Raw genomic sequence first — 13,194 nt, forward strand, 5'->3', positions numbered from 1 at the left:
GTAATATCTGTTGGGGTGCCCACATTTATGCACCTGTCTAATTTTGTTATAATGCATATTGCAAATTTTCTGTTAATCCAATAAACTTTATGTCACTGCTGAAATACTACTGTTTCCATAAGGCATGTCATGTATTAAAAGGAAGTTGCTACTTTGAAAGCTCAGCCAATGATAAACAAAAATCCAAAGAATTAAGAGGGGTTCCCAAACTTTTTCATATGACTGTAAATAAAATAAATCCCTATAGCAGTCTTGATATTCATTAATCAGTAAACTTCATATTGTAGCTAATCAGTGATCTTGGCAGAAAAAAAAACTACACTTTTTTTACTGAAAAGTAGTCCAGCATCTGAAATGGCCAAATGCGAAAGGTTAAAAGCTCAACAACAATACCGAGCACTCTTTTGGTAAATTTGGTACTAATAGCTTTTCCAAAGAAGAAACTAATATTTAGTAATATTTATGTCTTAAACTACAAATATTTAATTATATTTAATAATAATATTAAATTATATTATTTATCCTGGTTGTGCTCAAAATATAATAACTAGTTTTAACTGTTGTGTACATACAAAATCTAACACAACTACTGCAAGTCACAATGGCATACAGTACATATACTAATTTTAGCTACAGTGAGGTTTAAAATGAAAATTCTTTAAACACAATATAGAAAAATACAGCATATTAACTATTGATAAACTGAACATTTGATAAACCTGACAAGGACTATACACACTGCAATTCACTTATAACATGAGAAATTTGATAAATAAGGGCCCAATCAATATTTGTTAAGGTTACTACTTCAATTATAAGATTACATATTTTGTTCCAGCTTCTCATTATCTTCTGTATGAAGAAGAGCTCCCAGGGTTTTGTCTTAATAGTATTTCTCCTTAATTTCCAAAGGTTTCCTTAAATTTTGTACATGATTTACTAACTGGAAAAATTCTGCTGAATCAACTTTATAAATGATTTTGAAAAATGTAAAAGACTTATAGTCTTTAATATAAAATTTTAAAATATATTTACATTTACACATTTGATTAGTATAGTTACGAATAGGCCCTGCATACTAAGATTGTGCTATTTGTTGGCACTGATTTTGTCACCATAAATAAAATCCCTCTTATTTTTTCCATTCTTTGTACCTACATTTTTGTATTTCTCCCAGCCATAATCATTCCACCAGTAAATCCTCCATGTGGTATGAAAATGAGGGTTCACTTTTGCATCTGATGTGTTAGAAAGTCTTCTGGCTTTATTGTATATGTTGGAGTCAAGAATGGTCTTCTGTACCAAATCAAGTGTGCAGGTGTGATTACTAAAAAAGAAAAGGTGAAGATTTTCAAGACATACATATTATGATAATCACTATACTATTTAATTTTATCTTTTAACTATTGTAGTACTTTTGAATTCATAGTCTGACATGCTTACTGCCACATATTTTAGAAGACATATTTACATAAAACATTAGTGGTAGTGTGTTCAGTGCACACAAACTCTTGGTTACTAGAAATGTCTAAATTCGCTTTTGTTTTCACTGCATTCACCTACCAGTCTTAATTTCACAGTTCATCATCATCATCATCATCTTCATTCCATTTATCCTGATGAGAACTGGGCTGACCAGGCCACCCTATCCACAACAGCTTCTGGATAGTTCCCTGAAATTCCCCATCAAGCCGAGACGTATATCCCCTCCAGCACACATTAGGACTGTCCCAGAATCTTTGTCCAGTGAGTTGGGCCTTGCAAACTTTGCAAGCACCAATTTAATTCTAATTAAATACCCAAACTTTTTTCTATCTTCAAATCTTCAAATCAGTTTAACTTAGTCTTGTATAAAGCAGTTTGTCTACTGCAGGCACTTACAATGTCACAGTTATGTTGACCTAGGCCAACTGGCTGCCCACCCACTACTGGGCATTGTACAGTAACGTTTGTGCTAGGCTATCTAATATACCGATAGAACCTTTCCATCCATAGGTTTTATGGCTTCAAATATCACAGATGTCTTTACACCACAAAGAAAATAGTTTACAAACAGAGTGGTGTACAAAAGTGCCACAAAAGGACACCAAGAACAGAAACAGAATTTAGGAGGGTTAGTAATGGTTAATAAATATTTATTATCTTATGCCTTTGACTAACAAGGAAATATTCAAAACGTACAGCTGATCAGCAGCTCTAATAAAGGTATGACAAACTAAACTGGGGAGTCTTCAGTACAGGCTTAAAAGCTGAGACCTAATGGTCATTTTTTTTATAAGCAGGCAGAGGACTCCAGAACTTTGGGGCCCCGATAACTAAAAACTCAACCACCCATTGTTATTTTGTTAATCTTTGAAATCTTTAGTTGACCAGCATTTTGAGATCTTAATGTGTGTTCAGGTTTGAAACTAATGATAAGTTCAGATAAGTCCACTGAAAGCTTCATCCGGAAACTAAGGCCCAGTCCACAACCTGGATCCAGTATAACTTTCACAAAAATCCTACAGCAGCATTGATTGCTTGGTAATCTCATGATCAACTATTTCCTTATTCAAGAGCAGGATCATGAGGTACTTGAATTCCTTCAATTGTTGTATCTTCTTATGCCTTTCCTGAGGAGAACAAGCTACGTTTTTTGAGATGACCACCAGGACAACAGATTTGGAGGTGCTTACACTAATCCCAACCTCATTACATTCAGGCACAAAACGGTTCCAATGTACACCAGAGATCACTAGCTGATGAAGCAAAGATGACAATATAACTTGCAAACAGCAGAGATACATTTGTTAGGAGCTTAAACTGGATACTTTCCAATCTTGGTATCCTGTGGAGACAAGACATCTCCTTGATGGAGTGCAACACACAAACGCAACAGAATTGGCTAAATATCAAGATTTGCAAACTCAAGTCTTTTACCCACAATACAGTCAATGAACAGCACACTGCAGAGGCCTAGGAGTTCATACTCTTCAAATACCTTCCACAAGATAATACCTAGGTACACGATCATAAGCTTTTTCTGAATCAACATGTAAACAGAATTGGCAAATTTCCATTTGCCCTGAAATACCTGCGTAAGGACAGTGTAAGTAGTCTATCTACCGTTCTAAGAATACTAAGGATTGTGATTCCTCGGTAACTGTGATACTCCCTATTGTTCACCACTTTTAAAAAGTACTACCACTCCAGTCCAGAAGCATTCTACCTGCAATTCATGCAACATTAATCACTGCAGTTACCTAAGCTATAGAATGGACCCAACTCCAACCAATGCTTCTGCCACTAGTTCCTCCAAGGGTGTATACATCTGGTTAAGAAACTTCATAAAGTGTTCGTTCCACTTCAAGATATTACTAGAAGCTGAGATACACTTTTTCCACTTTTGGTGAGAACAGAACAGCCTGGGAGATGTCCCACCTTCCCATTATGAGTTTTCAAATGATTCATCTGCTTTAAATACTGTTGGAACTGCCTCCTTTTTGCCCTCCCAACATATCTCAGTCAAATCTGGAGAATCACTGTTAACATTGTTTTTTAGCTTGACAATTTTCCAATAGCATTCACCAAAAGGACTTAAGAAAGCCAAATGACAGGGGCCAACAACCTTCTGGGAATAGCTCCTTCTAGTTACCTCACTATTCAGAAGGTGAACACAGGCAACCATTTAGTGGTTGCCAGCAAATTTTCACTAAATCTTTGCATTTTCCATTTTTGTCTAGCTGGGGATCCCTTTGCCTTCTCTAACTCACTAGCATGTAATGATCAATGGGCTGCTTAGCAATCTCCTTTGACAATTCACCTTCTACTGTTCAATGTGATAACTTCAAAGCTTTTCGGCAAAGTTAGGAATATGATACTAAGACTTCTCATCTTTTAGAATGGATTTAATGAATGAAATATAAAAAAATGCAAACAGTTTTACTGAAAATTATGCAGTAAAATAAATACACTATCATAAGAGATTGAAAATCAATATTAAATCAAATACAAGATATGAAATTTTCCAAAATGGTTAGCCTAACATTTTTCACTTGTTAACATACAGGGACCTCTGTTGGCTCTCAGTAAGTACAGTCCATTAGTGTACTGTACCATGATGTCAGACACAATATTCAGTGTGCAAGGCTGGCAAGCTAACAAAGCACTGCCAGGTCAGAAAGATGAACCAGAGAAGCAGAACACACAGGCAGGGCTACCATGGCGCAGATGGAGGAAGAGAGTGGGCAAAACCCTATTAGGAAAATGGAACTGAAAGGAAGTAATAAGCCCTGTTGATGGTTAGAGTGTCCCATAGGTGTATTTTTTTTTTGAGGAACCAACAGAGAAAAACGTAGAAAAAGAGACGTGGTGGCCTAGCAAGAGGCAAATGGAATTCCAGGCTAACAAGTTTCAATACATGTTTCCCACCCAAAAAGCCAGGACCACGCTGTCTTTTTTAAACTAAATTCCAGCCATTACAAACTGTTAAAAGAGTGATACACAAACATTGAATGGAAGGATGTGATGCCCAGGGTCTCCCCAGCCTTGACACAGTCATGGCTGGAATGGACAAGTGCAATGAGAACTCAGAACAACAAGGTTGGTGCAACTGTGCATTGTGCTTTTTTATTCTTAAATTAAACAGCTGTGTCCACACGAACAAAGTACAATGCAGTCTTTTTTCTTAAATAAATAAATACTCCAATAAATTCAGTGCACTCCATGGGAAATAAAATCCATTTATAAATAAATGAATCCATATAAGGGTTAAAATCAAGTCTAAAATCCTAGAGATAAAATGAAGTTAATTCACTCAACTCTCCTATGAGCCTCATTGCTTCTCTCTCTTTCTCTCCACTGCTTCCCCCATTCACCCATCAGGCTGAGATGACATCAAGTGTGGTCCCCACTACTGTTGTCCCAGCGACCTTAGTCATCATCCTGCCATCTGCCTTTGGTGCTACAGGACCTCTGGAGTACTCGATCCCTCCAGCTCCACCTTACTGCTCAGGAGGAGCAACCCACCCCTGCTGTACCATTCCCCCCACTCCCTTGTGGATGCGACCTGGCTGCCTTACCTCCAATTCACCGCATTGTCTCACACCCCGATCCACTCTCTCTTTTCCTAATAGTCCTTCTTGAATTTACTCCCTCATAACTTTCTTTCTCAATCTTTCCTCCTTTCTTTTCTACTTTTACATCTTTGTAAAAGGGGCTTTGTTTAATGATTTACAGAGTGTCAATGAGGAACAGCTGAGCCAATTGCACCTTCATGTGAACAAACAAACCATCAGCCAGCTTCCCTATTGAACACCCTGCGGCCGCAAAGCTTTGCAGCAGCATGCCTCCACGCCCACTGAGCCCAAGAAACACAGTTTTTAATTTTAAATCCTTCACTTCCATGGAACATTTAACATGCAGCACTACCACAAAGAAATGAGATCATGTCATCCATTTAGGTCAGACAGAATGGAAGCTGCTTGAAGAGACTATGCTTTTTAAGAAATACATAGGGCTGACTATTGTAGAGAGACCACAGACCACTATGTGCAATTTTATCTTGGCATACCTGTAGACAAGGAAATTTTGCATCAACCTCGGAAATGCTTCCATGACTTGCCCAATAAGGGATAATGGGATGTGGTTCAAAGCTGCCTCAGCCCAAATGACTCTAGATAAGTCTAGAGCCTGGCCAGAAGTTCACTGTCAGGAAGAAAAAAGGTCAGCGTGGACAGAGCAATAGAAAAAAAAAAACGAAGTAAGAGAGAGTTCTTTGATATATTGAGTTGGATAACTCAAGCAGAATATGTAGGGCTTTCGTATATTGTCAGCTTTTGTTTGTTGTCTTTTTTGTGGGTAGTTTTAACTCTATACCTTTGTCCCCTCCTTGTGTGCTTTATTTTTGTGTTATAACACATTGTGTCATATCACAATGTTGATTTTTTTTGGTAATTAAATCAGGTGTTGAAAAAATAATATGATGCACACTTTCCAGTTTGTTACTAAAGGGAAAACAAATATGTTTCTATTGAACAACTTGTACTAATGGATCATAAATGGGTCAGTCAGAGCTTCTTTTGGGCAGCAACTAATTCTTGGCTGTGCATGACCACTTCCTGGTGCACATTCATTGAAGCCATATTATAAAACTCCATGCTATAATCAACTTTTCTACAAAGCCATAGACTTTAATATATTTTCTATATAAAGAGACGCATAAATCAAATAACTCATATTCAACTATTACATTATTATTTCATTACATGATTTGATTAAGGTGTCATTAACAATATTTGTGAATTAATACAACATGCTGTGCTTGTAAATTCAGAGCCAAAGCATCCTTCCAAAAAGTAGTATTACACGAAGCACAGACTAAACAAATAAAGTGCAATTCATCCAAAGATGAAAGAAAAGAACACGTATTTATTTTTCTGACCCTGCACTTGCCCTTGTTCAACTGAATATCTTGCTATCAGTTAAGATACAACGAGAGCTGATAATAATTCAGTCGTTGGTTTTCATTCATCACACATGCATAGTACACATACAATTTTTACAGCATCTCCACCAAGCATTACCCACAAAAAAATAAAGATATAAACTTGTTCGATATGTGTTTCAGTCACACTTATTCATAACATATTTTTCAATGAGTGAAATCATTTAAATTGATATTACTTATAAAATATTTGTTTTCTCAGTATATCAATTAAAATGATAGGTCTAGTGTACTGTCTTCCAAAGGATCAAACCAATACAGTAACCGTTACTACAAGCTCTTCTTTTACAGTATGTATTCACAGACCTTTCAAGGTAAGCTATTTTGAAACCACTTTTAATATTGTCATTTTTTAAAGGTACATTTATTTTTTTCTTCTGCCACTTATCTCTCTATTATATAAAAAAAATCCTGCGACAAGACAAGACTTTTTTGAAGAGATTTTTTCCAAATCCCACAAGACAAGTCTTTTGACATGAAATTGTTTCAAGTCACGCCCTCCTCTCAACCATATTCAAACATGCACACAGTCCACTCACATCTGCTTCGTGTGAATGCTTTCGATAGACACATATTCTGCTCTCTCAGCTCTTATAAATTTTTACGTTTTCCTACTCACTTTAAGTTCCCAATTAAAGAAGACTTATTATGTCCAAATCTTATTGATGAATTTCATCCCAAAGGGATATCAACAGAAGAAATGAGTACACAGGCAATCCTAGCACCGGGAAACGATGAAGTCAAACGAATCAATGAGAAAATTGTCGCTCGGTTACACGGCAAATTAGTTAAATGCGTATCAATAGACTATGCTGAAACAGTTGGTGGTGATCGTGCGGAAGATGAAAACATCAACTTACAATATTCCGAAGAATAAGTACAACCATCCAGTCTTCCACTGCCTGAAGTACTGTTGAAAGAAGGATGTATCCAAGAAAGGTAATATAGTACATCTTGACTGGATAACATTAGACAACAAAGGAGATCTTGATATGCCATTCGTATTAAAACGTTAACCGTTTCCCATTATTTTGCAAAAACAATTAACAAATCACATAGACAAACGTTAGTTTATTTATTAGAGAGAAAGAAACAAAATTCTCTCACGCCAGTTATACGTTGCGTTGTCACAATGCAAGTCCAAACACAGAATCAAAATTCAATGCGATATTGATGAAAATTTAATTCAAAAAATTGTTTTTACTTAAGTTTTACAGTAAAAGTGTACGTTTAAAAAATATTTGAGTGTTAATTTCAAAGTCAAACAGAACAAAATTGTATAACGCAACGAAAAACTGGAACACAACATGAAACAATTTACTTTCAAATTATTATGTTTTACTTTTTTTAATATGGTTAATTATTCACTTTAATGTAAAATAGTTACAGTAAGTCTATTATGCATATGTAACAATTCCCAAAATAACAATCTGTTTAAATTGTACATCCGTATCCCCATACACAAGCAGCAGAACCACAAAGTCACTTGTGTATAGTGCTGGACTGGGGGCTGGCGAATGAAGCAAGCAGGGGGCAAAGCCACCTAGTTTACATAAGCAAAATCTTGACCAACTTGGCTACGCTATTCCAAATTTAGCTGATATGATTTCTTCATATGTGGTATACTGATAAAAGAAATATGCTTGCTGAAGGGGAATGCTTTCTCAACAGCAACCCACTAGCACTGTAAAGTAAGTATTATTGTTGTCTAATGCTTATCAAATGTCAGGGCATTTGAGTTGAACACATCTATATAATGGCAGACTACTGTGTATCTTGCGGTCCTTTCACTTTTTTAGCTTTGTTGTACAAGCCAAATGTTCGGCCCAATTAAAAATTATACAACAGGGTGATATACCGTACAACAGCAGAAACCTTTTCACCCCATGTACAGGCCACTGCCGAACAAAGTAATGATATCTGTCCTCACATATGCCCTGAACTGCACTACTCTCCTTTTGGCGATAGATAGATAGATAGATAGATAGATAGATAGATAGATAGATAGATAGATAGATAGATAGATAGATAGATAGATAGATAGATAGATAGATAGATAGATAGATAGATAGATAGATAGATAGATAGATAGATAGATAGATAGATAGATAGATAGATAGATAGATAGATAGATAGATAGATAGATAGATAGATAGATAGATAGATAGATACTTTATTAATCCCAATGGGAAATTCACATTCTTCAGCAGCAGCATACTGATACAATAAATAATATTAAAGAATGATAATAATACAGGTGAAAAAAAAAAACAGACAATAACTATGTATAATGTTACTTGTGTATGATCAAAAGGTCTATTTCACTTTAACATCACATCTATTAGCTGTTATTTTTATTCTCAGCATTACACAATGTAATACTGTTCCGGCATTATCTTTCATCTCCTATCTCCTTTTGATGATTGTAATTTTGAGACAATGGTTCCTTGATTAATACGGTGTGTTTTGAATCTTTTGAACTTCTTAATAGAATTTAATATAATCTGAGTGAGGCCAAGAAAGAAAAGAGTAAAACAGGTAAGAATCTCAGGGTAATGCTTGGGTCAAAATACAGAAATGTCAAGTCAACAAACAAATTAACAGAAAACAGATAAACTCAAAAGTCAAAATAAATAAGATTCAATATCAAAAGTAAAAAAAAAAAAATTAACAAATTCCCAGAAAAATGTGTTCTCAAACTAACAAATGTTCATAACAAGTGTGGCGGTCGGCCGGGTCCCATGGCCTTTCTACACATGTTCCGGGGGAGCAATCATGGACTGCTCAATAACTAAACCCACCCCCCGCGGGACGCTTGGTGGCAGGCTCTGGCTGAGGAAGGTGCCTCAGTTTCCCGCAGGGCTCCATGGGAGATGGAGTTATCCACAGCCCTGTTGGGATCTGGGGTGGCCGCCAGGGGGTGCTGCATGGGTCCCTGAGCCGGCCTAGACAACTCTACAGCCCCGCCTGGAAGTGCAATCAGAAGCAGCACCTGGAGCACTTCCGGGTGGGCTATAAAAGGGCCGGCAACCACCACTCTGGGCCAGAATTGGGAGGAAGAGGATGAGGTTGCCTGGGAGGAGTGGTGGTGCCAGAGGAAGGATTGTGTTGTTGAGTAAAGTGCTTTGGGACTTTGTTGTGGCTGGAGGGTTCACAGGGAAGACGTGCCCTCCAGCTGAAGAAAAAATAAAAGTCTTGTTTTGTCTTTACATGTGCCTCTGTGTCAGTCTGTGCCAGGTCGGACGCAATATAGCGCCTTTCTCACACAAGTTATACTATATGAATGCATGAATGTATGATGCATCCCGAAGTATGAGGTTTAGACAGACAACAAATACATAGGAAAAATATCTAACAAAACTAAAATTAAACTCTATCAAACACTCATAATTCCAGTATTATTGTATTGATCAAAGTGCTGGTGACTACAGAATACAGATAGGAAGAAAATACTTGTGGCAGAAATGTGCTGGCTGAAAGAAATCACTACAGGACAATACAAAAAACAAAGTGATCAGGAAACTACTGTAATAGAAAACACCATTAACATTAGATAGGGATAACCTGTATGGTATACAGATGTAACAAGAATGGATGGCAAATGACTACTAGGTAAGGCACATGGAAGGATACAATAGTAGAAGACAGCAAAGAAAGACATGGGTGGACAATGTGAAAGAAAACTTCAAATATTATCAACTGAACTTGAGTATGGCTACCAGCATGACAAACGATTGAGTATATTGGAGGTGTCTGACAAAACCGCTTAGCTGATAGATGAAACTTAGAGGGAAAGAGAGACGGAAATAAAATATGAAAATAAAAAAACAAAACATTTATATTTAGAGCAGAATTATGACAAGACTTTCTTGTATAAGGTCTGGGAATCAGGTATAAAAACATGACTCTGATGAAACTATTTGAATAAAACAATATGAATACTCTTGGCAGGTAACCAAGGTTGTTCTTCTGGATCATAACCACACCAATGAACCAACAGATCTGTGAGGCAACCGTATAAAAGTCCACTATTTTTTGTATTTCAAACTCAACATCAACAGTTACCTAAGGAGGGGCAGACTTTCAGGAAATGTAAATGCTAGAATAAAATGAATTTAAAGGTAGACCAAGCAGCAATAATTTATTAAAAAAATAGGCCCAATCTGTTTGATAATTTTAAAAGATAAAAAAAAAAAACAACTTTCAAGCTGCTCTCCACATTCTCAACTAGAGATCTCTTGTGCAGACCCAAACCTTTTTTTTTTGGTTGACCTCTACAGCATCAATCATCTAATCATCCATCCATCCATCCATCCATTTTCCAACCCGCTGAATCCGAACATGGGGTCACGGGGGTCTGCTGGAGCCAATCCCAGCCAACACAGGGCACAAGGCAGGAAACAATCCCGGGCAGGATGCCAACCCACCGCAGGACACACACAAACACACCAAGCACACACTAGGGCCAATTTAGAATCGCCAATCCACCTAACCAGCATGTCTTTGGACTGTGGGAGGAAACCAGAGCACCCGGAGAAAACCCACGCAGACACGGGGAGAACATGCAAACTCCACGCAGGGAGGGCCCGGGAAGCGAACCCGGGTCCCCAGGTCTCCCAACTGCAAGGCAGCAGCGCTACCCACTGCGCCACCGTGCCGCCCCATCATCTAATCATTTTGGGGAAATACAGATAATTTTAAACTTATTGAGAAAACTCCAGCACTTGAAACAGAACTAGACTGCAGAACGAAAGGAAATTGGTGGCTTACAGCCAAAGTTAATCTCAAAAAGGGTGTAACCGGTGGTGTCAGATTTACAAATATTCAGAGAATATTCCAATAAAGAAAGTATTTCCTTCCAGTCTGACAAAAATAATTTACATTACATTTCAGGTCTTTTTCCAGGTCTTGGTTAAATCTCTTAGTTTGGACACTGGCCTAAGGATGATAGCCAGACATTAAATGTAATTAAATTTAATACCAGAAAAGATTTTTGCAAAAAATGTTCTCTCTTTGATTTTCAGGTTACATGGTTTCCCTGCCTTTATAGTTTCTGATTACAGACCACAGTTCAGTGTGTGTCTCAGTTTTACAAAGTTTTACAAGAACAGGAGTTTGTTTACGGGAATGAAATGAGTAACCTTAGTAAATCTGTCCACAATTGTTAATACAGTAGTATATACCTGAGAAAAACAATTTCAATCAAATCTTTTACATGACTTTACAAAATACCACAGTGCAATGACAGTAAAAACATGGCTTTAAAGGAGAAGACCTTACTGCATGGACTCTGGAATGATAATTAATGTCTAAGGAATGTCACCTTGGAAAAAAGGCTGAAATCACTAAGCTTGCATAACTTGTCCTTTCAGGTTAGTAAAACCTGTTTTTACTACATTTAAAATATGAAAATCATTTTGGCTTGTGTTCCCATTCTGTAACTTTAAATTACTAAGAAAGCAAACTAACCCAGGTATGCTCTTTTTCCCTGTGTCATATGTGTGATCATACTGCAGTCTTTATGGACACTGATACAAATAAAGGATTCACATGCCTATTCTTTTCACCTGTAGCTAGGGATTTAAACACCTAGAAGATGATCACCAACTCCACCCACACTCCTCCATCCGACCTGCCCCTCTGCATTTCATTTCATTCGAGCTCTGACAACCCAAAATGGTACATCTTGATTTGGGACGACCATCTCCAAGATAGCTACTAGAGGCAACACTAGTGTTATTCTAACTTATCTTCTTTATTTTCCTGCAGCATTGGTAGTAAACAAGAGAACCCTAGTACTACTTAAGCTTTTATCTGCAATGCTAACCATAGGGCTTATGAACGCATGGGAGTAACTGTTAAAAAGGAGGTTATGGAAGTGAAAAGGCAGTTATAGAGGAATATTACAGAAAATGAGAAAGATGATCCAAATAGACTCCTTTAGTATTTTAGATGTAAGGGAACAGTCAAGGAGGAGGTGAAGTATATCAGAAACACGAAGGGTGGTTTTTAATATACAAACAGTATAACAGCTAATACTCTAAACTGGCACTTTTCTGAGTTTTTTCAAATGTGAAAATGTGGATAACTTTCCAGTAGTAAGGAGGCACTACTACTAAGGAGGTACTTAGTGATTTGGAAATTGTACAAGGGAAGGTGCTGTTTAGATTAAATAGTTTGAAATCCAACAAACCCCCTGGACCAGAAAACATGATCAAGGAGATTAGTGAGTGCATAAATAAACCCTTGACATATATTTTTCACAAGTCACCGCACACTGGGAGAATGCCAGAGAAATGGAAAATAACAAACATTGTCCTATTATATACGATCAACATCTAGACAGTGTTCAAAAACAATTAAAAATGTTAGCAGAATGTTAGGTTATATAACACAGTTTGTAGAGAACAAGTCAAAGGAGGGTATGCTTAAGCTTTCTAACACACTGGTGAGTCCTCGCCTAGACAAATGCATGTAGTTTTGGTCTCCAGGCCACAAAAAAAGACATAGCAGATCTCTAGACAAGAGCAACTAGGCTGATTCCAGTAATGACAGGTAGGAGTTATGAGTAAAAAAATAAAGAAGTGGAATCTTATCAGTTAAAGCAAACGGAGATTAGGAGGCGACATGATTGAATGTGCTAAATCTATTAAAAGGAATTAGTGCAGTGGATTCCAGCTCTCTTTAATATGAGCTCAACAAGAAAATGG

At 37.1% G+C, this 13,194-nt stretch overlaps 1 protein-coding gene across 3 annotated transcripts in view; it reads right to left on the reverse strand.

The window, feature by feature from the left end:
* LOC114654659 (protein mono-ADP-ribosyltransferase TIPARP-like) overlaps positions 1-13,194 on the reverse strand; it is a 43,619-nt gene that overhangs the window by 7,120 nt on the left and 23,305 nt on the right. For all 3 annotated transcript variants that reach the window (XM_051929487.1, XM_051929485.1, XM_028805337.2), the window contains one exon: positions 1,159-1,327. In XM_051929487.1, coding sequence (XP_051785447.1) covers positions 1,159-1,327 — 169 coding nt within the window. The remainder of the gene's footprint in view (positions 1-1,158; positions 1,328-13,194) is intronic.

The sequence above is a fragment of the Erpetoichthys calabaricus genome, chromosome 1, assembly GCF_900747795.2.
Source record: "Erpetoichthys calabaricus chromosome 1, fErpCal1.3, whole genome shotgun sequence".
In the NCBI taxonomy this organism is placed as follows: Eukaryota; Metazoa; Chordata; class Cladistia; order Polypteriformes; family Polypteridae; genus Erpetoichthys; species Erpetoichthys calabaricus.